At 39.7% G+C, this 27,683-nt stretch overlaps 1 protein-coding gene across 1 annotated transcript in view; it reads right to left on the reverse strand.

Annotated features, from left to right (window-relative positions):
* The window catches only part of Tafa2 (TAFA chemokine like family member 2), a 408,308-nt gene that overhangs the window by 25,488 nt on the left and 355,137 nt on the right, over positions 1 to 27,683 (reverse strand). The window contains exons 3-4 of the mRNA XM_052165801.1: positions 11,033 to 11,185; positions 9,762 to 9,886 (exon numbers count right to left, since the gene is read on the reverse strand). Of these exons, the coding sequence (XP_052021761.1) occupies positions 9,762 to 9,886; positions 11,033 to 11,185 (278 nt within the window). The remainder of the gene's footprint in view (positions 1 to 9,761; positions 9,887 to 11,032; positions 11,186 to 27,683) is intronic.

Here is a 27,683-nt window from a genome sequence, read left to right on the forward strand (position 1 = left end):
TTTCAACATATATGAAGTCTATAATATCTGTAATTAACATGACATAATTTCAGCCTTTGGTGCTAATGTAACAGAACTATGATCCTCTCCATATAATCCACAGAGCATAATTCATAGTCTATGATATTCCTCGTAGTTGAGGAATATCTTATAAGATAGTGAGGATATTATAGGGTATTTAAGATACTCTTCATAGTTGAGGAATGTTCTACAGTATTCAGTCAGTGCTACATTACAGTATATGAATACTCACAATTAACTTTAAGATCATAAGCACATGCTTTGGAGTAACATTTACAAATACATAGATGGCTCAAGTAGTGTGGAGTCATCTCCATCTTCCAGGAGCTTCAGAGCACTCATCTGCTGCCCACTGGTCATTTTAATTGTGAAAATATAGGCCAAGCTTGAGAAACACAGCTCTGGTGATCTATCATTTGAAGTTTCTGCCTTAATTTCCAATAATTCTCTAAGCAAATGCCAAGGTGGCCACTCTTTCCCCTATTAAATTATTGCTAATGAAGTAAGCAGCTTCCTAATTTAAAACACGAGATTTAAAATATTACCTTTGGCTAATGCTGCATCCTGGGCACCTCGCTGGGCTCCTACCTGCCTTGAACTCAGTATCTAATTGATGTGAAATTGTACGCATGTTATTCCATTTCTGTCTGAACCTCCTTATTAAAAACCTAATGTTATTACCACAATTACCGAGTTCCTTAAGTGTTTTGCTTCTAATTGCCTCGTCATTTGAGATTTTAGCTTCTCTGACATGAATTTCACTCAGTGTCTGATATCCTCATTATAATGCAAAAATGTTCATCTGTTCTTAAGAAATATCAAATGCAAGGTGTTATATTGGAGTTTCCATTATGTTAAATGGCCTAGAGTTACTGAGCATTAAAGAAAAACAGATTTAAAAATATTTCCACAATTCTTTCCATGTCATCTAATGAGAACTCCCATTCTCTACATTTCCTTACAAACGATTATGTCAGATGTAACACATCTAAGATGTCTTTCTGGCCTTAAATTCTACCACTTGCTCCACTGCAGACACAGACATCGTTGCTATCCCTTACATGTAGTTTTCCTAAGAAGGCTACCATCTCAGGAACTTCAACTTTTTCTTCCATCTGCTTGGAAAGTTTATTTTCCAAATAGCCATGTGAATCTTCTACAACACCTCCACCAAATATGAAAATTTGTTCAGCATGTTCCATTTCCCATCTGTGGTGGCTTGTATATGTTTGCCCCAGGCTTGTTGGAAGGTGTGTCACTGTGGGTGTGGGCCTTAATACCCTCTTCCTAGCTGCCTGGAAACCAGTCTTCCGCTAACTGCCTTCAGAACAACAAGTGGAACTCTCAGCTTCTCCAGCCCCATGTCTGCCTGGACATGGCCATGCGCCTGCCTTGATGATAATGAAGCCTGTAAGCCAGCCACCAATTAAATGTTGTCCTGTATAGGAGTTGCCTCGGTCATGGTGTCTCTTCAGAGCAGTAAAACCTGAACTAAGACACCATCCTTTTCCCCCACTATGACCTAACACAACATCTAATGTGCTATGTATTTTACTAATTTTTAATTGTTGTTGCATCTAATATAATAGCTAGGATCTGGTCTATTTTGTCACCCAGATGTCTTTCATATCCTTTGCTTCCTCAAAGAAGCAGTAATTTAAGCCCTCTGGTGAAAGGGCTTTGCAGATATAACTGTGCTTGCTGATTAGCTGACCCTCTAGGAATTCCCTCATGTTGTAACTTTCTCATTCCTTAACAGTACTTGACAACATACAGAAAAGTTAGTTGGAGACACAGCAAAGGAAGAAACCAGAGGAATGCTGAGAATAGGGAGGGCACTGAGAACTGCATATCTGCGGACGCTTGGCTATGCCACTAATCTCTCAGACAGGGAGACAATGAGATTAGAAAAGACGATCATCCTAGAGGAGGTGAAAGAGGCACTGGGGAGCCTGGCTTTATCAGCTCTATCATCCCCAAGAACCAGGAGATGCTAACATGAATAATCTTAGACCTGGGTTCTCTTCGGGCTCACCAGGAAGAACCATAGCCCTGTGGTAAAGGGTGATGCCCACTGTTCTATTCTACTTCACAAAACCCACACAACAGATACTGTTGTGGTCCATGTGCTAGATCTATATGACCTATAGTGACTAATGGGACTTGTATTAAGTCACTTAAACTTCCTTTAACTTACTATGGCAGCAACAACAACAACAAAATACAACCTATTTGTATTCCCTGAGAGGAGAATTTCTTATTTCTGTTCTTTTATTTCTTTGGTATCTTTCCTGCAACTTAGAACATCACCTTAAAACAGTAAACAGTAAGATCTTTTTGAATTAATATTTATTTACCATATGATTTCATCTCCCTGAGATCTATATCTCAAAAGTAAATGAAATGTTTGCCCAAAAGTATATTGAAAACTGATATTAAAACATGAGAACTGAGTTGATTTGAAAACTTCATTAAGGAGTTTGCATCCCCACAAGTTCACTGGAGCAGGGCACTGGAAGCAATCATATACCAAGATGGTATTTCCTGAGATGCAGAATGCAACTAATCAGCAAGAGATAAAATCAACGTGATAAAATCAACCCATGGGACTGATACTGGAAGGAAGGAAGGAAAGAAGGAAGGAAGGAAGGAAGGAAGGAAGGAAGGAAGGAAGGAAGGAAGGGAAAAGGAAAGGAAGAAATGGGAAGGAAAAGAAGGAGGAAGATTAAAATATAAGAAAGAAAGACAATCAAAATATCAGAGTATAATATCAACTGCAGTGTGATACATACAGATTCGTGTGTGTGTGTGTGTGTGTGTGTGTGTGTGTGTGTGTGCGCGCACGTGTGTATGTGCATGTGTGTGAGTCTGTGTGTTGTATGTGTGTGTGAATGTGTGTGTGTGCATGTGGTGGGTGTGCATGTGTGTGAATGTGTGTGTGCATGTGGTGGGTGTGCATGTGTGTGAATGTGTGTGTGCATGTGGTGGGTGTGCATGTGTGTGAATGTGTGTGTGTGCATGTGGTGGGTGTGCATGTGTGTGAATGTGTGTGTGCATGTGGTGGGTGTGCATGTGTGTGAATGTGTGTATATGTGTGTATGCGTGTGTGCATGTGGTGTGTACATGTGTATAATGGGTTACAAGATAAGATTTTCTTACTGTAATAAAGTTTATAAGCCACAGTCCTAAAGGTCATTGGCTTTGTGCTGTGGAACAGGGTGCATTTGAAAACCTGACTGGTGGTAAGATGAAGACAGATGGACAGGGATATGCTGGATAAGAGTGAACAAATAGAAAAGAACTACCCTACTCTAAGTGTACTTACATTCGCCAGGCAAAGTGAGCATCAGGCAAGCTATAAACTATGCACCTTAATGTAATGAAGTAAATGTTAACCCCCATCCCCGTGCTGTGCCCTCCCTTTGTTTTGCATCTGGGACAGCATACTTGTCCTATTTAGACCTACAACTCTCAGCCTCGATATAAAATACAGCTGTGTCTGGAGGAGGGACCATGAGGCTTCGATCAGCAAAATTCACAAGAGGCAGATTCCTTCCTCCCTTCTAAAAACAAGTCTTATCTGCCTTCTGAAGTGATCCACTCATCAACATCTTACTAATTTAGCTGTGAAGGAAGTGAGAAGTATCCTTGGTATACACAGCTAGAGACCTTGAACCTGAACCTTGTTCGACATGTTCGTGCCATTGTAGATCACAAACTAAAGCAAGGGCATTCCTAGTCTATTATTTCAATAGCATTAGTCTGACACTATTTGCCATTTATCCTGATGTCCCTGGCAGGATGCTGCATAGAAATAAAGAAACTTATGAGGCTACAAACAGTCTTCATTTCCCTATCTCAAGTACATATGCTTCCTGGAGGCAAAGAGTATTCCATATATCTCTGTGTTATATTGTCCAGTGTAGTTGACTTTGTTGAGTATGGTTGGAGTCAGTACACAGTAACTGCTTATGTCAATGGTATATTTACTTTCGTGTTTAAGTTATGAGAGTACTATTACTGTATAATGTGCTCAGGAATTCTTAACATCTGTTCACTTTCATTGTATCACCTTTTAAAAATTCTATTTTGTTTCTAGGTATATTACAAATTATATAATCCCTATCTAATAAAGGTATGTTAAGTATATGGGTAAATATAAAAGCTTCCCAACCAGCCAAGAATTATGCCCTAAGAATCTATTTTATACATAGAAAAAGTAGGAGAACCTTGGATAAATAATTCCCAAAGATAATATAGCTAATGATAATATAAAGTCAATTTTAAAGTAATTATTTTGTCATGTTTTCCTCAGGAAATCAGACCTAAGAGCTATTGACCCCTGTGTTCTGGAGTATGAGGTCCAGACTGACAGATAAGAAAAGGAAATTCAAAAGCCGTCATGAGTTCCTCGGCTCTGCCACAGAGAAATAATATCAAAAAAATTAAAAGAAATGAAGCATAGTCTTTTTTTTTTACTGATGATCCCAATAGTGTTAAAGATATTTTCTCATATCTCACAAGCACCTTCCCCTTGCTATTTTGTATTGTATAATTAGCATATAATTATGTGCTCCTTTACACTGGAGAGACTATTCTTTTATTAATGACTCAAAAAAAAAGTTCCTCACTATTTATCTTTGAAAATGAGTTTAAAAATAAAAGTATAAAAGGACTCGTATGAGTTTTCCTTTCTTTTTAACTTAAATCTTAAAGGTAATTCAGGAGACAGTTTTGTATCACATGGCCACTCCTAAATTTTTCTCCTTCAGCATGGAGCGGGGGAGTTTGGAAACAGATGTTGTATCTTCTATGCTCCTCAGACTAAATGAAATGGAGAACAAAAATGTGCTGTTGCCTAAAAGGCTACCTGCCTGCTTCCCCTCCTTTCTGGGAAAGAAAATAGGTCAGAGGGACGACAGCATCCCAGCTTTCTGAACAGAGTATGAAGCAGAGGCAGGGCATAATTCACATTTGTGAGAAGGGCAATGAGGTTATACGTTACTCAAATGAACTCACCCAGCCCCGATTTCTAGTAAGTTCTGGAAGATACTGTTTCCCCCATGCTGAGGCCTTGCATGCATCATTGCTGGTTTTGGCTGATTGCTTTCCTTCCACTGTGAGACTTACCTGAGCATTCCAGATTGGATATGGGCAATTACCAGGGAGGATATACATTACTGAAAGTTTTAATCATATCTCCAGCTATTGTGTTTGTGGTAAAAATCCCGTATGACCATCATATATTGCCTCAGAAACACGAATAACTCTGGGCAGATAGCAAATCCCAAGCTATTTCATTTTGTGCCTAGGACCTGACAAATTAGGAATTATGGTTTCATCGGACTCAGGCGACCCTAGCTGCCTTATTCAAGACTGGTTAAGTGAACAGTGACAGCTGTGGTGGTTTGAATATCCTTGGCTCATAGAGTGGCACTATTGGTTGTAGTAGGTGTGTCACTGTGGGAGTGGGATTTAAGACCCTCCTCCTAACAACGTGGGAGCCAGTCTTCTCCAAGCAGCCTTCAGATCAAGATGTAGAACTCTCAGCTCCTACTGCACCATGCCTGCCTGGATGCTGCCCTGTTCCTACCTTGATGATAATGGACTCAAGCTCTGAACCTGTAAGCCAGCCCCAATTAAATGTTGTCCTTATAAGAGTTGCCTTGGTCATGTGTCTGTTCACAACAGTAAAACCCTAAGACAGAAGCAATGAATACAATAATTACTTAGGCTTCTTCCAACATTCTATTTGCCTATACTTTGCAAAGGCCACTTCTGCTCAGTATTCTCTCTGTGCCATACTGTTGTGCTCGAACCTATTTGAAGGATGTTTCTTCTTGCCTTCCCTTTAAAATTATTTCAATGGAAAATACAGAGCCTATGACATTGGAATCTTTGACTTTTTATGGCACTATAGCAACATTCGACTAAACATTCGTATTTGTGCAATTTTGATCATCTAGGTACACTATTACAGCATTCAGTTCACTGAAAATATCTAAGAATGCCCATGTTTTACAAGGTTTTTAAAAATTGAATACTTGTTTTATTTCTCTATGCTCATTTTATTCACATATCCGAAATTAGCCTTATGAAAATACAGGATATTAAAGCCATGAGGACCAGGAACCAAAAGCTGGAGAGATGGCTCAATGGTAAAGAGCATCTACTCCTCGTACGAAGAACTTGAGTTCAGTTCCCAGAGTCCAATTTGGGTAACTCTACCCTTATAAGTCCAGATCTAGACCAGATATTCTCTTCTAGCCTTCTGAGGCCTCTATACTCATGTTCTCTGACCAACACAAAGACCTGAATGCATACATACACAGAAAATTTAAAATGATCAAAATGCAAGAAAAATTAAAAAATATATTTTAAAACAATCGAGAATAAAAATGTTTCATATAAAACCAAAGGAAGAAATTTACTTTGATAATTTAAAAAAGTTCCTTCTTTCAAGTCATTTTTATCATCTCCCTTACCCCACTTTCATTTCTGAAATGAAATTTCTTGCCTCAGACTCACTAGAAATCTTAGGAGCAATTTAATCCATGCAGTGGATTAAATACAACTGAGACGGATGATGAGAACTCACCTCTTCCTTGGGTGCTGAGAAGATGTTGAACAGTGATAAACACTGTTAAAGTCACTAATGTTAACAGTTAGTTCACTCCGTTCTCACTCTAAGCCTGGCTTCTGATGTCCATTCTTCAGTCAGCAGAGATGCTGGAGGCACAGAACAATCTAACTCCCTAATTTGCAGCTGTTGGGCTCATTTTGGCTGTCCTGAACAACAACGGAACTGTTGACCAATATCCACTCAGACTTCCTGCCTTCCATCACTGGTACCAGCTGTTGGACTAACCCTCAGGTGACTTAAGAAAACTACATGACAATCAGATCATTTCCATGGCCCTAGATATGCAGTCAGTGTGGTCTGAAAAAATTTCTATCAGACTTTGTGTTATGACTTTCAAGGAACTGCAGATGACCCTGCAACTACCTAAGGTAGAGGAGGACTTGCCCATTGACCTGTCAGAGGGACCAGTATGACTGATATTCAAGAGGCAAGGTTGTAACTGGTCTGAAACAAAAGTATCGATGGCTGTGGCTGATCCAAACACCATTTGGGGGTTGTATAAGCTTGTTTCTCGGGCTCCCTTATTGAGTTGGCTGAGAAACAATGCCCTAATCCTGTTGCCCCGGTGTCATATCATACTGAATATGAGGAAGCTTTCCTTGAGTAGCCTTTTCTTGTCTGCTTAGAAGTGAAGGTTGAGTTGGTAACTTTAGAGGCAGCAGAGCCATGGTAAAGGTGAGACACAGAAGAGGGAAAGCAGTCTTGGTGGCAGTTGAGTTGTGGAAAGGGAAACATGGACATTTTTCTGACAGCGGAGGGAAGCAATTTGGGAGTATGGCAGAAAGATGAAGAAGAGAGAGTGCACGGCATGGAAGGGGGGGGGTGGAGAGAAAGGGACAAGGAGAGAGACTAAGAATGGATAAAATGTGAAGAAAAACTCGAGTCCAGCTTCCATACTGTGAACCCTTGAGGGTTTTTCCGTTTCTGCTCCTGACCGCATCGAGCCACAATTGTCACCATTCTAGACACAATGAATCAACCAGGGAACTCACAGTGAAAGAATCTCCTGTCTGGCCACGGATTTTTTTTTTTTTTTAATTCTGGGACAATGATATGTGACATTCTACAAAGTCCTCCATTCCCAGCTGCTCTTACGTAAGGAAATGAAAGAAAACCTGAAAACGTTGCAAGCTATAAGGTCTAGATGGGGTTTTCCCGCCCAGAACTACTCATTCTTACACACATCTTATTTATTTCTATTCATCGGGGTAAATTTTGTGAACGTGAAGCTCTGCTTTAATTTTGGGTTATTGAGAATATTGCCAACTGGGGAGGAGAGGGCGCCATCGGAAAATAATCTTTGAAAATTCCAACAGCACTGTCTTGACCTTTGCATTTAGAATTTCCAGAAAGTTAAATATACTCTTAAAGGTCTACCTCATATGAAAAGAACTATAGGAACATTTTATCATTATCACTGACAAAAAATATCAAATGGTATGTTAACATTAAGTTAGAGGTACAGATTAAGGGATCAATTTTGAGAACCGAGCTGTGCGGCTGAGTCATATTCCCTCAATTAATTACTGTTATGACCTTGTGAAGTCACTTAACTTTGCCAAGGTATTGGTTTACTCATCGGTAAAATGGAGATTAAAATATCATCTTTATGGGGCTATTAAACGGAGTAAATTAGATAATGTATTTAAAGCACCTTGTTCAGTAGGCAGCATATGTTTATGGGTCCCATAAATGTCAGCTTCCCCTTGTCCACTGAAGAATGAAAACACAAAATGGCTGGAGAGAGATCACCTTTTTTACTTATTTATTTTGTCAATGTGTTTCAGAATCTCAAATCTTTAGTAAATTCTCATAAGTCTTATTTTTAATAGAAATAGTATGAGAGGAAAATAATTTCATTTTAATAAATAGAAGAAAAATTTATATCAGGACAATGTTTTTCAATCAGAATAAATTAGAAATTTTGTAACCACATTGAATAATATAATTATTCTAATTAATCATATACTTACTTGGTATAGTTTGGGAACGTTTTCCAAAATTCAACCAACAAATTAGAATCAAGAATATTTGGCAAAACAGCAAAGTATGGTTTTATCTGTGTTATTCAAAACATGGTCACATTTGTATCTATTGTCAAGGCATTGGTTATATTACTTGACAGACTAGAATGTTGGAATGACATAAAATAATCACTTGAAGATATGCAGAAAATTTTTAAATTTTTTCATGTCAAATAAATATCATTATCTAGTTTAGTGAGACTCGTTATAAAGCATCCTTATATAATTATTTTGTTTTATCATTCAATTATCCAGCTTTAACCAATTGCCAACTTTCTTTCAAAGCAAAAGGAAGAGTATGAAATTTTAACTTCTAATTATTTACAATTATATATAATTCTTACTTATGTATTTATAAGTATATAATAATTTAAATAATTGCATTTAAATTTATATGTTAATATTTTAAAAGGAATTAAAATTCTTCTAGTGCAGAAAACTCATTTAGTCAATGGGAAATTAAAAATAAAATGTCTTTTCCTTTCTTGAGAACAGAAATGTGCCCCTGTCTTGAGCATCATTTTGTGATCCTGAGACTCTGAATTGCCTTTCCATTACCCTATTGGAAAGTGTTTACAACCCTTAATCTTTAACCCATAAACAGTAACCTGTAATCTTTAACCCTTAGAAAACTAATGATACAAAACCCAAGAAGGTCAAAACAATTGCTTTCACAAAACAGAAGGAACCCAAGTTATAAATAGATATGAAGCCGTGTATAAACTAATCAGTCTTTGTCAGAATGTATTCTCATAACTATTCTGCTAAAGAACAGGGATTATGGCCAGTTGTCTGTCATTTAGAATGGATCATAGTGGTATGGGGTGTTCATGTCCCTGGCAGTATCTTATGAAGAAAATTATTTCATTAATCAGAAAACATGGAGGTGGATGGTGTTGGTAGAGGATGAAATCCCAAAATAAAAATGTGATATGAATAAATGAATGAATGGGAAATTGACATTATATAAAACTATGTTCTCTCATTCTGCAAATGCCACTTAAGTTACAGTAGCACATACCCTGTTCCCTGCTAATTGAGGTTTCTCCCTTCCACGCTGGCTCTCCACTTACCCTAGTTGTTTTTACTTTGTTTCCAGAGGAACAGCTCCATCCTTTGCGATCTGGAAGGACTTTACATTCCTCTCCCTCCAGACATGGTTGCATATGACACCACCATTTTTGTTCCACTATGGATGCTATGAGGAGAGAGAGAAATTCAATTCAATACCTTTATTTGGGACTCATGGGGTAAAGTCACTGATCTAGCTAATATGCATTGTATTTTCAAGAATTTTCTCATATGTATGTTTTGCGAGAAACACATGGAACCCTATTTCAAAATAGAGTTTCTTTGTGTAGCCCTGGCTCTCCTGGAACTCACAATGTAGACCAGGCTGGCCTCAAACATACAGTGATCCACCTGCCTCTGCCTCCCAAGAACTAGAATAAAAGGCTTGTGCTACCACACCAGACTATTTTACCACAATAAGAACTAACGGGATATATTGTGAGTATATTATATAAAACATTAATAAATTTCTAGATTTTCAACAGAAAGTAATAACTGTACTCACAATGCTGAAGAATGTTTCAAGCAAAAACAGAAACTTCATCTGACTGATATATTGAGAGACCTTGCACTGATTTATATAAATACATAATAAACTATACCCATGCCTGGATGAATCAATATTTTAAAATCAATGAAATACTCCCCATGAGCAAGCTAAAAATTAGGAGAGTGTTAGTAGACTCACTATGTTTTTCTCTTTTTTTTATTGTAAACAGTAATTTCTTCACAAGGGATAGGCCACATAACAAATTACTGTTTACTATGCAGCAACTAATAGCTTCATACAAAGATTTATAATCTACTATATGAACAGTCGTACAAAGAAACCAATATTTACATCCATCTCCATTGAAGTCATCTTATGTGAATTTTATCTTCAGCCAATCATTCACGTATGGTGACTTTTTCCCCCTTATGCTTAAACTTTGTTCAGAATTATTTGAACATGCATCACCATTTTTAGCCATTTTGCTTTTCCCACATAATTTATAAATCTCCTATCTACCAGTAAATCTACATTTCATGGCAACAATATCAGAAGCACATTGACTGGAACCTCGTTATAATGCTTTTGTAATAGAACTATGTGAGGTGTAATTCACTCTTGATAGAGGTATTCACGTCATAAAAAAAGAAAAGCCCCCAAATAACTTCCTTTCTGCCACATGATTTACAGAGCTGTCCCCTTGGAGTGACTCTAGTAGATAGCATTATGGCGGGGTTCCAATTCCAACCATGTAATTATGAGGAGCAATGGAAGAGGTCGCACCATCCACACAAGATGGGGCAGCTCGCGTGGTGCCTGCCACCTGCCCAGGGAAGCAGGAGCACTTGACCGTTTGGGACCGTTCTTCTATCTTGTTCTTATTACAGCATCGGTGCAGCGCCACCACCTCGCACGTTCCAGTTCTAACATGGTGTGCTGTGCAAACAGAGAAATGGAACAATGATAAGGAGCTGTGGACACTTCCTGGTTTTAATTAAAAACACATCAAAGATAACTTTATAATGGATCTACCATGCAAGGAACCAGAAACACAAAGATGTCAACTCCATAATGCAGATTGGATTTCTTTTTTACTGGATATATTCTCTCTTTTTTTTATTAGATATATTCTTTACTTACATTTCAAATGATTTTCCCTTTCCTGGATCCCCCTCCCTGAAGGTCTCATAAGCCCTCTTCCCTCCCCAAGATCCCCAATCAACCCCTTCCTGCTTCCCTGTCCTGGTATTCCCCTGGTATTCCACTACTGCATTGAGCCTTTCCAGGACCAGGGGCCTCTCCTTCCTTCTTCTTGGGCATCATTTGATATATGAATTGTTTCTTGAGTATTCTGAGCTTCTGGGCTAATATCCACTTATCAGTGAGTGCATACCATGTGCATTCTTTTGTGATTGGGTCACCTTACTCTGGGTGAAATTCCCCAATTCCACCCACTTGCCTAAGAATTTCATGAATTCATTGCTTTTAATAGCTAAGTAGTATTCCATAGTGTAAATATACCACATTTTCTGTATCCATTCCTCTGTTGAGGGACATCTGGGTTCTTTCCAACTTCTGGCTATTATAAATAGGGCTGCTATGAACACAGTGGAGTATGTGTCCTTATTTACATTTCAAATGTTATCCCCTTTCCCAGTTTCTACCCTCCCGGAGAGCCCCTATCCCATCCTCCCTCCCCCTACTTCTATGAGGGTGTTCCTCCACCCACCCCACTCCCACTTTCCAGCCCTCTATTCCCCTACAATGGGGCATCTATTGAGCATTCATAAGACCGAGAACCTCTCCCATTGATGCCTGACAAGGCCATCCTCTGCTACATGTGCAGCTAGAGCCATGTGTACCCCTTGGTTGATGGCTTAGTCCCTGGGAGCACTGGGAGATCTGGTTAGTTGATACTGTTGTTTGACGATGCAGGGACAATCAGGGACTGGATTAAAATGAGCTGTTATATAGTCTCAAATACAGAAGCAATCTGTCTTGCCATAAAAACATATTTATTCATATATTTCACACCTTTATATTCAATGTGTTAATCACAAGAACATAAAGTCCTGGATGTGGTGCCCTTGCAGCAGGCTTGTTAAAGTCAACTGCACACTCCCCACAGTGAGATATAACCATTGTGACCCTTTTCAGGGGGCACCTTCTTGGGAAGTAGTAACATTGTGTGAACACTGCATTCTCAGAATTTTCTGCCCGGTTTCCCTGGAAATAATCTAATTGGAGAAGTCTGAAAGTGTCAGTGTTTTCCTACATGTTCCAGCCAATGTCAAGGTCCACAATCACCCCTCTTTCCATTTTGCCCGAGGGGACAACTGCCACCAAATGGCAGTAACTGCGGGCAGAACGTGGATGGATTACATCTGGAAGCCAGCCACTTGGAAAGCCGGTCTCACAGGCTGCAGGGCTCCCATAACCATTTTTCTAACCTCCAAGTAAGATGACCGGCAGAGCTTTGGGGATGATTGAAAACTCCGAATCTCATGACATGATTTGAAAGGACCCTAGTTTGTCTGCATCAGGATGGCTTTCTCTCCACATCTCCTCCTCAGCATACTATCCTTTCTGTGTATCGATAAATCACCGAGTTTCATCTCCTAAGATAAAAGGCAGCTTTAAAAATTAAGCATGTACCTCCTGAAAGAGTATTCTTTCAGAAAACTTCAATGTGGCATTGCGATAGGAATTTAAATAGGTAAGTAGGAAATCTGACATAGTTTAATGTTGTAAACATTCTGAACTTCCTCTTCCCATAAATAAGATCAGTGCATCATGCATTTATATTAACTTGCCTGGTAGAAATGAACAATAGAGTTGGCAGTAACTCAGGTTCGGTAGCTTGCTTAAGCTTTTCTGAAGGAAAAAAAAAATCTCACAGGCATAACTTCTTATCCCTCTCTGTGAGATCAAGAAACTGAGGTGATATACACCTTTGACAGGCACTTGTCAGAACAGTCAAGAAGCAGGTGCAATCTCCAACATACAGATATTTGTGTCACTATAGATACCAATGGGAGATGCTCTCTGTTTGATTCAGCTGCATGTATTTAAACAGAAGCTAAAATAAATAAGACACAGACTTTTGAACCCACTCTCTTCTGCTCTGTAAAGTATTTTCTTAGTTAAGCACAAGTGGCTTGCCGTTAACTTCCCCAAACCACTCTGTTTTCTGCTATAATACACAAGTTATAGTGCATGCTGTACTGTACTTGGTGACAGTTAAAATGAGTGAAGACCACGTATCACAAATTGCTCTGAGTACTGGGGACATAATGAATATGGCCGGACAAAGCCTTTTCTTGTCCTCAGTGAGCTTATATTGCCGGGGAGAAAATGAATAATAAGCACCCAAGTATATTAAAGAGGAAGTAAATATTTGAAGAAAATCCAGTAAAGAGATTGAGAGTCATTGAGCAGGAAAAGGACTCGCATCTACATTTGAACGTTTCAGGGCATTCTCTGCTGTGGATGTGGCTTGAATGCAGGGTGGATTATAAGGAGGCAGCATCCGTATGAAGATCTAGAGAAGGAAAGCCAACAAGAAAAGATAGGCAAGGGCCTGTTTCTGAAACTGGGGCAAGTTCTGTTATACTGACAATCTGGCTGGGTGGCTGGGAGGCCAGGAGTGAACAAGGGAGAGGTTGAGGGGAATGTTTCAGAAATTCAGGGCTCATGTGATGGCTAAGAAAGAGATTAGCTGTTTCTTTCTTTAGAAGGGAAAGTCTTTGGGTAGGCTAGGCCTCCTGTTGTTCAGGCAGCTCTGTGATGACTGGGGTGAGGAAGGTGAGAGGGAGTAGAAATCCTTGACCATGTGGCTCCTGGAGGCTAAGACCTAAGAGCTAAGAGCTCAAGAGGCAAGAGTAGGTGGCTGACTGGTGCAGAGATGCAGAGGACCAGCAGGTGAGGGATGCAACTATGGAGAGAACTTAATCCTAAAGTGAGTAATTAGAAGCTGGTGGTTTGTGGGGCTGTGGTGGGGCATGGCTTTAATCCCAGCACTCAGGAAGCAGAAGCAGGCAGATCTCCAGATTCAAGGCCAGCCTGGTCTAAAGTGAGCTCCAGCACAGCCAGGGCTACAAACAGAAACCCTGTCTTGAAAAACCCTGTCTTTAAATAAGGAAATAGTTGATGGGTCTAATAGAGAAAGCCTGAAAGCAGACATAGTTGGCAGGAGAGAGGTGTAGATAGAGGAACGTTATATTTGTTTGGGGCCTGGTAAGTGTGAGGCTCATAGAGTGATCGTGGTTACAGGTATAAATGCCAAGAATTATTTATGAAGTGGAGCTTGGAGGAAAGAGTTGGGCTGTAAGCATGAACACGAGTGTTCTAAGTCTATATGTCGAACGGAAAGCTGGAAACTGAATGGGACCCACACAGAGGAGAAGGGGGAGAGATGAACACTAGACATGGATTGAGGGTGTGGAAGGCAGCAGGGCTAGAGTAGCTGCTGCGGCAAAGGAGAAGCACGTAGAACAGAAGCCCCGAAGTGCGAAGAATAAACTGTAAGTGAAAGGAGGGATCCAACAGTGCTGGCAGACTTGCTGAAGAGCCAATTAAATGGAAGGAAGTAATTGTCCATGTAGAAAGTAATAGACCAGCAACCACTAAGGCAACCCTGAGCAAAGGGAATAAATCCTCGACAAAGACATCAAGGATTCAGGAAAGGAAAGGGTGGTGCCTTCGATAAATGGTATTGAGCACCTAGGAAATAAAATTACACCCTTTCTTTACACTACATAGGGAAAGCAACACAAAAGGAACCCTAGACTTAAATGCAGGTCCTGGGAATGCAAAACTCGTAGAGGAAAACATAGGAAGATAGTGTCTACAGCATTGGTCTGAGCGCTATTTGTCTTTTAGATATGACTTCAAAACCACAGAGAGCAAAAGCAAAGATCAAATGATAGATTAGAACAAATCAAAAGAAAAAAGACACATGCCAAAAGACACTCAAAAGAGAAAAAAAAAACCCATTGATTAGACTAATACTACATAAAAGGTGATAGCAATAAATAAAAAGGTTGCTAATAATAAATGGCTAATATACAAAATATGGAAGAAACCCAAACAACTGAAAAACAAGAGAGCAACCTAATTTAAAATAGACCAGAGAATAAGGATTTATCAAGAAAGGATGTAGTAATAGCTAACAGGTATATGAAAAATGCTAAATACCCTTAATTACTAGTGTGATTGATGGAAGTCAAAACCACAATGTACAACAGCTATTATCGAAAGCAAGTGCTAAAACTCATTGGCTGGCATGTAGAAGAAAGAGAATGTCTGTTTACTGTCAGATACTGTAAATGGTTCCAGCCAGTATTAACAATATGAAGGAGCCTCAGAACCAAAACTAAACTATTGTATGATTTAACAATCCCAATATAACTATACAGTCAAAGAGAATGAAGTTAATATGCTGAAAAAAAAATTCTGTGCTCTTAAGTTCATAGTAGCTTTATTTACAATGGCCAAGAAATGGAATCAATCTAAGTGTTTATCAGTGGGTGAACAGATAAAGAAAATATTGGGTACACACACACACACACACACACACACACACACATATATGCAAGAATATTTTTTTATTCGATATAATTTATTTACATTTCAAATGATTTCCCCTTTTCTAGCCCCTCCCCACTCCCCGAAAGTCCCATAAGCCCCCTTCTCTTCCCCTGTCCTCCCTCCCACCCCTTCCCAGTTCCCCGTTCTGGTTTTGCCAAATACTGTTTCACTGAGTCTTTCCAGAACCAGGGACCACTCCTGCTTTCTTCTTGTATCTCATTTGATGTGTGGATTATGTTTTGGGTATTCCAGTTTTTTAGGTTAATAACCACTTATTAGTGAGTGCATACCATGATTCACCTTTTGAGTCTGGGTTACCTCACTTAGTATGATGTTCTCTAGCTCCATCCATTTGCCTAAGAATTTCATGAATTCATGGTTTCTAATGGATGAATAGTACTCCATTGTGTAGATATACCACATTTTTTGTATCCACTCTTCTGTTGAGGGATACCTGGGTTCTTTCCAGCATCTGGCAATTATAAATAGGGCTGCTATGAACATAGTAGAGCATGTATCCTTATTACATGGTGGGGAATCCTCTGGGTATATGCCCAGGAGTGGTATAGCAGGATCTTCTGGAAGTGAGGTGCCCAGTTTTCGGAGGAACCGCCAGACTGCTTTCCAGAGTGGTTGTACCAATTTGCAACCCCACCAGCAGTGGAGGAGTGTTCCTCTTTCTCCGCACCCTCTCCAACACCTGCTGTCTCCTGAATTTTTAATCTTAGCCATTCTGACTGGTGTAAGATGAAATCTTAGGGTTGTTTTGATTTGCATTTCCCTAATGACTAATGAAGTTGAGCATTTTTTAAGATGCTTCTCCGCCATCCGAAGTTCTTCAGGTGAGAATTCTTTGTTTAACTCTGTACCCCATTTTTTAATAGGGTTGTTCAGTTTTCTGGAGTCTAACTTCTTGAGTTCTTTATATATATTGGATATTAGCCCTCTATCTGATGTAGGATTGGTGAAGATCTTTTCCCAATTTGTTGGTTGCCGATCTGTCCTCTTGATGGTGTCCTTTGCCTTACAGAAACTCTGTAACCTTATGAGGTCCCATTTGTCAATTCTTGCTCTTAGACCATACGCTATTGGTGTTCTGTTCAGAAACTTTCTCCCTGTACCGATGTCCTCAAGGGTCTTCCCCAGTTTCTTTTCTATTAGCTTGAGAGTGTCTGGCTTTATGTGGAGGTCCTTGATCCATTTGGATTTGAGCTTAGTACAAGGAGACAAAGATGGATCAATTCGCATTCTTCTGCATGCTGACCTCCAGTTGAACCAGCACCATTTGTTGAAAAGGTTATCTTTTTTCCATTGGATGTTTTCAGCCTCTTTGTCGAGGATCAAGTGGCCATAGGTGTGTGGGTTCATTTCTGGATCTTCAATCCTGTTCCATTGATCCTCCTGCCTGTCACTGTACCAATACCATGCAGTTTTTAACACTATTGCTCTGTAGTATTGCTTGAGGTCAGGGATACTGATTCCCCCAGATTTCCTTTTGTTGCTGAGAATAGTTTTAGCTATCCTGGGCTTTTTGTTGTTCCAGATGAATTTGATAATTGTTCTTTCTAACTCTGTGAAGAATTGAGTTGGGATTTTGATGGGTATTGCATTGAATCGGTATAGTGCTTTAGGCAAAATGGCCATTTTAACTATATTGATTCTACCGATCCATGAGCATGGGAGGTTTTCCCATTTTTTGAGGTCTTCTTCCATTTCCTTCTTCAGAGTCTTGAAGTTCTTGTCATACAGATCTTTCGCATGTTTGGTAAGAGTCACCCCAAGATACTTTATACTGTTTGTGGCTATTGTGAAGGGGGTCATTTCCCTAATTTCTTTCTCAGCCTGCTTATCCTTTGAGTATAGGAAGGCCACTGATTTGCTTGAGTTGATTTTATAACCTGCCAGTTTGCTGAAGTTGTTTATCAGCTGTAGGAGCTCTCTAGTGGAGTTCTTTGGGTCACTTAGGTAGACGATCATGTCGTCTGCAAATAATGATAGTTTGACTTCCTCCTTTCCAATTTGTATCCCTTTGACCTCCTTATGTTGTCGAATTGCCCGAGCTAGTACCTCAAGTACAATATTGAAAAGATAAGGAGAAAGGGGGCAGCCTTGTCTGGTCCCTGATTTCAGTGGGATTGCTTCAAGTTTCTCTCCGTTTAGTTTGATGCTGGCTACCGGTTTGCTGTATATTGCTTTTACTATGTTTAGGTATGGGCCTTGAATTCCTGTTCTCTCCAAGACTTTAAGCATGAAAGGATGCTGAATTTTGTCAAATGCTTTTTCAGCATCCAATGAAATGACCATGTGGTTTTGTTCTTTGAGTTTGTTTATGTAGTGGATTGTATTGATGGATTTCCGTATATTGAACCAACCCTGCATTCCCGGGATAAAGCCTACTTGATCATGGTGGATGATCGTTTTGATGTGTTCTTGGATTCGGTTGGCAAGAATTTTATTGAGTATTTTTGCATCGATGTTCATAAGGGAAATTGGTCTGAAGTTCTCTTTCTTCGTTGGATCTTTGTGTGGCTTTGGTATCAGCGTAATTGTGGCTTCGTAGAAGGAATTGGGTAGTGTTCCTTCTGTTTCTATTTTGTGGAATAGTTTGAAGAGTATTGGTGTTAACTCTTCTTTGAAGGTCTGGTAGAATTCTGCACTGAAACCATCTGGTCCTGTGCTTTTTTTGGTTGGAAGACTTTCTATGACTCCTTCTATTTCTTTAGGCTTTATGGGACTGTTCAGATGGTCTAGTTGGTCCTGATTTAATTTTGGTATTTGGTATCTGTCAAGGAAATTGTCCATTTCCTCCAGATTCTCCAGTTGTGTTGAGTACAGGCTCTTGTAGTAGGATCTGATGATTTTTTGGATTTCCTCAGTTTCCGTTGTTATGTCTCCCTTTTCATTTCTAAGTTTGTTAATTTGGATACTTTCTCTGTGCCCTTTGGTCAGTCTGGCTAAGGGTTTATCTATCTTGTTGAGCTTGGCTCAAAGAACCAGCTCCTGGTTTTGTTGATTTTTTGTATGGTTCTCTTTGTTTCTACTTGATTGATTTCGGCCCTGAGTTTGATGATTTCCTGCCTTCTACTCCTCCTGGGTGAAATAGCTTCTTTTTGTTCTAGGGCTTTCAGGTGTGTCATTAAGTTGGTAATGTATGCTCTCTCCATTTTCTTTTTGGAGGCACTCAGGGCTATGAGTTTTCCTCTTAGCACTGCTTTCATTGTGTCCCATAGATTTGGGTATGTTGTGTTTTCATTATCATTGTGTTCTAAAAAGTCTTTAATTTCTTTCTTTATTTCTTCCTTGACCAAGGTATCATTGAGTAGAGAATTGTTCAATTTCCACGTGTATGTGGGTTTTCTGTTGTTTCTGTTGCTATTGAAGACCACTTTTATTCCATAGTGATCAGATAGGAGGCATGGGATTAGTTCTATCTTCTTATATTTGTTGAGGTCTGTCTTGTGACCAATTATATGGTCGATTTTGGAGAAGGTACCATGAGGTGCTGAAAAAAAGGTATATTCTTTTGTTTTAGGATAGAATGTTCTATATATATCAGTTAAATCTAATTGGTCCAAAGCTTCAATTAGTTTCATTGTGTCCTTGTTTAGTTTCTGTTTTCCTGATCGGTCCATTGAGGAAAGTGCAGTGTTGAAGTCACCCACAATTATTGTGTTAGGTGCAATGTGTGCTTTGAGTTTTAATAAAGTTTCTTTTATGAAAGAGGGTGCCCTTGCATTTGGAGCATAGATGTTCAGGATTGAGAGTTCTTCTTGTTGTATTTTTCCTTTGACCAGCAAGAAGTGTCCCTCAGAGTCTCTTTTGATGACTTTGGGTTGAAAGTCAATTTTATCTGATATTAAAATGGCTACTCCAGCTTGTTTCCTGAGACCATTTGCTTGTAAAATTGTCTTCCAGCCTTTTACTCTAAGGTAGTGTTTGTCTTTGACCCTGAGGTGTGTTTCCTGTAAGCAGCAAAATGTAGGGTCCTGTTTACGTATCCAGTCAGTTAGTCTGTGTCTTTTTATTGGGGCATTGAGTCCATTGATGTTAAGAGATATTAAGGAATAGTGATTGTTACTTCCTATCATTTTTGACGTTATTTTTTAAATTTGATTGCTTAACTTCTTTTGGGTTTGATGAAAGGTTACTATCTTGCTTTTTTCAGGGTGAAGTTTCCCTCCTTGTATTGGTGTTGTCCTCCTATTATCCTTTTTAGGGCTGGGTTTGTGGATAGATATTGGGTGAACTTGGTTTTGTCGTGAAATATCTTAGTTTCTCCATCTATGGTGATTGAGAGTTTTGCTGGATATAGTAGTTTTGGTTGGCATTTGTGTTCTCTTAGAGTCTGCATGAGATCTGCCCAGGACCTTCTAGCCTTCATAGTCTCAGGTGAAAAGTCTGCTGTGATTCTGATAGGTCTTCCTTTATATGTTACTTGGCCTTTTTCTCTTACTGCCTTTAATATTCTTTCTTTGTTTAGAACATTTGGTGTTTTGATTATTATGTGACGGGAAGTATTTCTGTTCTGGTCCAGTCTGTTTGGAGTTCTGTAGGCTTCTTGTATATTCATGGGCATCTCTCTCTTTAGGTTAGGGAAGTTTTCTTCCATAATTTTATTGAAGATATTTGCTGGCCCTTTAAGTTGTAAATCTTCACTCTCATCTATGCCTATAATCCTTAGGTTTGGTCTTCTCATTGTGTCCTGGATTTCCTGGATATTTTGGGTTACAAGCTTTTTGCATTTTGCATTTTCTTTAACTGTTGAGTCCATGGTTTCTATGGAATCTTCAGCATCTGAGATTCTTTCTTCTATTTCTTGTATTCTGTTGTTGATATTTGCATCTCTGTCCCATGATTTCTTCCCAAGGCTTTCTATCTCCAAAGTTGTCTCCTTTTGAGTTTTCTTAGTTGTTTCTACTTCTGATTTTAGATCCTGGATGGTTTTGCTTAGCTCCTTCACTTGCTTGTTTGTGCTTTCCTGTAATTCTTTAAGAGATTTTTGTGTTTTTTCTTTCATGACCTCAGCCTGTTGACCAAAGTTCTCCTGTATTTCTTTAAGAGATTTTTGTGTTTCGTCTTTCATGACCTTAGCCTGTTGACCAAAGTTCTCCTGTATTTCTTTAAGTGTTTTTTGCATTTCCTCCTTGTTGGCTTTTGTATTCTCCTGGATTTCTTTCAATGATTTTTGTGTTTCCCTTGCAAGGGCTTCTAACTTTTGATCCATTTCCTCCTGAATGTCCTTCATGTGTTCCTGTACCAGCATCATGACCAGTGATTTTAAATCCAAATCTTGTTTTACTGGTGTGATGGGGTATCCAGGACTTGCTGGTAGAGGAGAATTTGGTTCAGATGTTGCCATATTGCTTTGATTTCTGTTAGTGACGTTCCTGCGTTTGCCTTTTGCCATCTAGCTCTCACTGGTGTTACTTGGTCTTGTCAGTGCTGGACTCACCAGTGCAAGCTGCCCCTTCCCCGTTGGCCTCTGGTGCACAGCTTACACTCTGCACTGCCTATAGACAGGGTGCTGTTGTCCAGGCTGTTCAGACCCCGAAGCAGGCACCTGAAGGCTCCCGCTGGGGCCCGCAGGATTTATTGGAGCACACCGACTTCTCCCAGCTGGCCACCCGGAAGCCCCCACTAGCCTCTTGATGGACCTGGAGATGTGGCGGCCACCCAGGCTGATCTCAGTCTGACCGATCTCTGGAGTCCGGGATCAAGATGGAGGTGAGTCTCTCCTGACTGGCGGGAAGCCGAGTTCTGAAGTGGCTTCCGTGCAGCGAAAGGCTCCGCAGGACCGCTGCTGCTTGCTGCCCGGCTGGTCAGCGAAGGTCAGTGGTCGTGGGCGCAGGGCCTAACTGGACCCTGTGTCGCCTTGGTTCCACCGCTGATGGCCCTTCAGCTGGAGCAGCCCAAGAATATTTTTGATATAAAAATAATGTAATCCTGCTGACATTTTTACAGAATTGATGAAACTCCAGAATATTGCATCTTTAAGGGAGGAAGCCATGCACATAGATATTATATGATTTCATTAATATGTATAATATGAATACATTTTACTCAGATCCTGAGGATTTTAGTTGCCACACATTAAAACTGGAACAACAAACAATGTTTGTCAAGGGATATAAAATTTAAGGTAGAGGAGTGAATTCAAAGGATCTGTTATGCAAAGCTGAGTTGTGAATAGCCCTGGGGCTAAGTGTATCTGATGCTAATTCCATTCTCCAGTGAGGGGCTGAGAACAAGGAATGAGTCAGCACTCAGGTGAATTCCTGTAAACCTGCTTAATCTGTAAAATAAAAGGCTAGAGCCTATGATGGTGATTGGGCAGAAGAAGAAGGTTTTGGGTGAGAAGGAGAGAAAGAGAGGGTGAGGAAATGGAATTGAAGGTTTTGGGTGAGTAGAGAGAAAGAGAAGATGACACAGAAGAAGAGGGGAAGATGGAGCTGAAGGTTTTGGGAGAGAAAGAGAGGAGAAGCAGAAGCACCTGGCCTAGAGAAACAGCAAGTTCTAAGGGGTCTCATAGATGGGGAAGATGGTAGTGTAGTGGTAGATCTGCCCAGTCTGGGCACACAACATGTAGTCACATTAATTGTGTTTTCTTTGCCCTGGCATATTTGGGCTGGAGATTTACCGCAACAAATTGGCACCTAACCTATTGATTTGAACTCAACTAACGAGATAAAAATTCACTGCACCCCAACCCCTGAATAGGGCATGGGCAGTAGCATGGAGTTGAAGCTGACTGGGTTGGAGAGGCTTACAGAGAACAACAGCGAGGCATCTACACCCAAGAGAGCCTGTGTTCACTTCCAGTAATCTTGACTCCCCACTCTGCCTCCCCCACCCCCAAACAGGGACACAGACAAGTGCAGGTCTTTCTATACCCAGCTTCTCCCTGTGAATACAGAATTGGGAGACAAAGGTACAAATGGGTTCGGACCAGGTAATTTATTGATATAAAGAGAAAAATATAACCTTTTGATACTTAAAGATGGGAAATTTCGCCTGTGGTTCGGAAGAGATAGGGAATGTTAGTCACTGACTCCAAGTAGAGAGAGCAGTGATAATTGAGTGCCATGAACAGGTACTAATTAAACAAATGTTTGTGGCTCCAGGTAGAGAGCACAGCAGATAGATGGTATAATAGGATGGCTGCTCTGGGTAGAGAGCTTAACAATTAAAAAATATCTGCTTCCTATAAGCAGATTTTAATGGAAGTTTGAATTAATTGTTTTAAAGATGGTATAATAAAGCCTACGGGAGACTCATAGTCTCTAACGTGAACTCCATGGGAATTTTGGGTTCACATCCTGATATGACAAATTAGAAAGGCCTAAATAGGCTCATACAGTATTTCTTTAGTTTACTTCATTTGTTTTAAATTGTTTTTATTATCAAGATGTGTGTGATTTTGAGTATTGTGGTTATTTTATTGTTCTTCTGGGACAGAGGTCAAGCTACAGGTTCTCCTGGTTACTGCTGAAGGATATGTTGATTTGGGAAAAAGAATTTGTCTTTGTGTTTTTGAGAAAGGTGATTAAGGTATTTACACCTTCCAGAGTTATATAAATCTGATATGATGAAGGAAGACCCCTTCCTTCCTTCTAGAAGGAATCTAGAAGAACTAGATTCCAGAGAATCAAACAAAAATTTTATCTTGATGATACTAAAATTTTGCTTTGAGATTTATATATTACAGAATATACAGTCTTGGTGAATTTCATTGTCAGACATGCTGAACTGACTTGCCTGAACTCCTGATGTCTTAGTTTTTCATCCAGATCCAGTCAGGACACAGACATCAGAGACTAATACAATTGTTGGTGTGGCCTTCTTAAGGCCAACCAAATCCTCCATTTTCCCTGTCCTTCCCACCACCTTTAGAAATATCTCAATGACCATATTCAGCTTAAAGAAGTTATGAAGAGTTGTCATCCCAGTTCCCTAGGCTTTGGGGCTATGGATTATTATAGGTTGCCTTTCTAGGGAATGTAGAAATGGTCATAATTGAAATATCTAGAATTGAAGAATTGATTGCATAGCTATAATCTCATTTGGTAGAAATCTCTTAAATTGCTACTAAGCTGAAGTCATAATTTCTTAAATGGTACGTAATTTGATGCAAAATCAAGATTTTTATTGTTATAAAATTCTTCTAATGATACAAAATACATTGAAAGTGCAAGGCTTAGACCCAGTCCTTCTATTACATGAATGAAGAGGTCAAACCTGAGATGGCAGTAGAGATATATAGGTCAGCCTGGGAAGGGTCCACAGAAGAGTTGGGAGTTTTAAAATCAGGCTTTGAGGGGTATTGCCAATGAGAAATACTCTTTACCTTTGCTACTGTTTGAGTGGTGAAGAATACCTGGCGTGATCCTCACCATTTAGCCTGTAAGAGTTTTTGGGAGGGGTGTTAGACAGGAAGATCCAGACACCAGGATCAGGATCTAAGGAGAGAAATGAAGGTGGAGGTGAGGTGAGGTGAGGTTTGTGAAGGTCTTATGAGCAAAGATTATAAGTGTGTCTGGTCAGATATAAGGAGGGCTATAAGTCCAAAAAGGAGATGTAAAGCAATAGGGAAGAAGGCTGGGTGGTGATGGGCCTGTCAAACATCAATTCAAAGGGGATGAGTTTAATGAGGTTCTGGGGAGAACCTATCAACAATAATCAGAAGAGCTGGCCAGGACAGTTCAAGTTTAAATATCATCTAAACTGCTCAAGATATTGACTTGTGCTATATTTCCTGGGGACCAAATCTATAGAGAAAGTAAAAAGAGTATTTAATGTCTAAGGAGGTAGGCAAGTGTTGAGTACTTTAGAAGTGAAGCCAAGTCTACTAAATCTTATAGAAGATAATACAATAAGAGTGATTTGAAATAGAAGGCTATCAATTCTGCTCATGCCTTTTTATACCTGCTGGTGAGAGTTTCTAGCTCATCTGGGAATGGGTCCATTGGTGTGAAAACATGGTAGGGTTGATGAGAGGGTGGTCTAACAGGGGAGTATGTCCACCAGTGTGAAGACATGGTGGAATTAATGAGAGGGTGGCATTGAATAATAATATCATTCTGCCAGTCTTGCCCTAAAAAATGTCTTCAGGTTTGGTAGGTACCTAAGAGCGGGTAATGCATATGTGAGGGGGTGCTGTTTAGAGTCTACGGCAAAATGGGGGCATAGATGAAAGTCTTAAGTAAAATGAGCAGTGGTGTACAAGAAACTGATTATTTATGGCAAAAAGGAGGGCTTGCTGAAGGCCAGGAGGGGCAGTAAGACCATTATTGAAGATATATCAAAAATCTTTAAGGATAGTTTACTTTTTATCAGAGAGCCTCACCAGGGCGGTATAACAGGCTAACCTGAGAAGAAGGATAAGAGGATAAGAGATTCAACTTCAACAGAGGAGACAGCCTCTAAGCCAGTGAAATGAAAGGGGACAGAAATATTTTTTTTCAGTTTCTTTTTTTTATTCGATATATTTTTTAGTTACATTTCAAATGATTTCCCCTTTTCTAGCCCCCCACTCCCCGAAAGTCCCATAAGCCCCCTTCTCTCCCCCTGTCCTCCCACCCACCCCTTCCCACTTCCCCGTTCTGGTTTTGCTCTATACTGCTACACTGAGTCTTTCCAGAACCAGGGGCCACTCCTCCATTCTTCTTGTACCTCATTTGATGTGTGGATTATGTTTTGGGTATTCCAGTTTTCTAGGTTAATATCCACTTATTAGTGAGTGCATACCATGATTCACCTTTTGAGTCTGGGTTACCTCACTTAGTATGATGTTCTCTAGCTCCATCCATTTGCCTAAGAATTTCATGAATTCATGGTTTCTAATGGATGAATAGTACTCCATTGTGTAGATATACCACATTTTTTGCATCCACTCTTCTTTTTTTTTCTTTCATTATATTTTTATTTTTAGACATTAATATTATTTTCTCTTTTGTAAGTTGGGGATCTTACATTAAGTCTAAAACACTGATACTATTTTTTTTATTATTCAATATAATTTTTTATTTACATTTCAAATGATTTCCCCTTTTCTAGCCCCCCACTCCCCGAAAGTCCCATAAGCCCCCTTCTCTCCCCCTGTCCTCCCACCCACCCCTTCCCACTTCCCCATTCTGGTTTTGCTGAATACTACTTCACTTAGTCTTTCCAGAACAAAGGACCACTCCTCCTTTCTTCTTGTACCTCATTTGATGTGTGGATTATGTTTTGGGTATTCCAGTTTTCTAGGCTAATATCCACTTATTAGTGAGTGCATACCATGATTCACCTTTTGAGTCTGGGTTACCTCACTTAGTATGATGTTCTCTAGCTCCATCCATTTGCCTAAGAATTTCATGAATTCATTGTTTCTAATGGCTGAATAGTACTCCATTGTGTAGATATACCACATTTTTTGCATCCACTCTTCTGTTGAGGAATACCTGGGTTCTTTCCAGCATCTGGCAATTATAAATAGGGATTCTATGAACATAGTAGTGCAAGATAGAGTTTAAAACTACATGGATAGCTGGGGTACTGGATCAAGTTGGATTATTTATTTATTTATTTATTTATTATTTTTTGGCTTTCTCATCTAAAATATCTGAATGATCTCTATGGTAGTTGTTATTCTCCATGAATATCAGGAAGACCTTCTTAAGACTGTAAATTAGTATGCAAATAATGATAGGGTGCCTCAAGAACTTAAACAGCCTCTCTCTTGCCAAATTGAGGCATGTTAGTGGAATTTTTGGTATCTGCAGTTAGTGTAAATGTTAACTCTTATACCTATGCTGGCATAATAGGCCCAGGTAAGGGTCATGAATCTGCCTGTTATAAATTGGGAGGAAAGATACTGGGCTTCAAAGACATTGCTTTCAGTGACAGTGACATTGTGCTATCAGTAACAGTGACATTGCCTGCAGTTAGATGGGTTTCTTTAAAGAAGATCCATACAATATAGCAGCAAGGGGCCTCAGCAGTATGAGTATCTGACCGAAGACTGAAAGGCTGAAAAAGGATCAATACTGATGGAGGAGTAGGAGTCCTCTGGAAGACTAAAATCTACTGGAGTGAGCACAGCTGGACTGACATGTTACAGCACTGGATGATGACTGGCCGGGCTTTGTATGAACAGTTTGTGGATCTACTTAATATAAGAGAGAGAAAGTGAAGGATGGAGGGAGAAGTAGAGAAAGGAGAGAGAAAAGAATAGAGAAATGAAGCTAATTAAAAGGAAGAGGATGGTGAGGTAGCTCAGGGAGATTCTGAAAGGTGGGAACATTAAGGTTTGATAAGAGTTTGAGGGCTTCTAGCATTAAGAAGGGTGTGTCTCTTTAGAATTGACAAAGGAAACCCAAGACTAAGTTCTGAGAGGAGTATATAAATGAGGTGGGAGTTCCAGAGGGATCTGAGAATCCTACTGCAGTAGTACTCAGAGGAACCTCTTTAAACTTAGGGATTTGGAGTTCAGAAGGTTAGGAGGGGTCCAGAGGCTCTGTAAAAGCACCGTGAATACCTTGGTAAAGGGGATTTTCTAAGACTCTAAAGTTAAAGATTTAGATATGAAGATAACCTACTATGCCCTTTAAGGGGAGAAGGTTCTGTTTAGTTTAAGGAGGAGCTATGCCCTGGATCAGAGTGTTTAAACTTGAGGTATACCAGAAGAAAAATGAATCAGGGTGTGGCCAAAGTAAGTTTCTTGGGAGGAGGCATTTGGGAGTTAGAAGAAGATACTCCTTGGACAGCCAGAAAGTTAAGTGAAGTGGTATGTTACAGAGAAAAATCATAAGACAGACTGCAAGGAAAGATCATCGACATACTGGAGAAGAGTTCTTAGAGTGAGGAG

This window comes from Apodemus sylvaticus, chromosome 20, assembly GCF_947179515.1.
Source record: "Apodemus sylvaticus chromosome 20, mApoSyl1.1, whole genome shotgun sequence".
Taxonomy (NCBI): Eukaryota; Metazoa; Chordata; class Mammalia; order Rodentia; family Muridae; genus Apodemus; species Apodemus sylvaticus.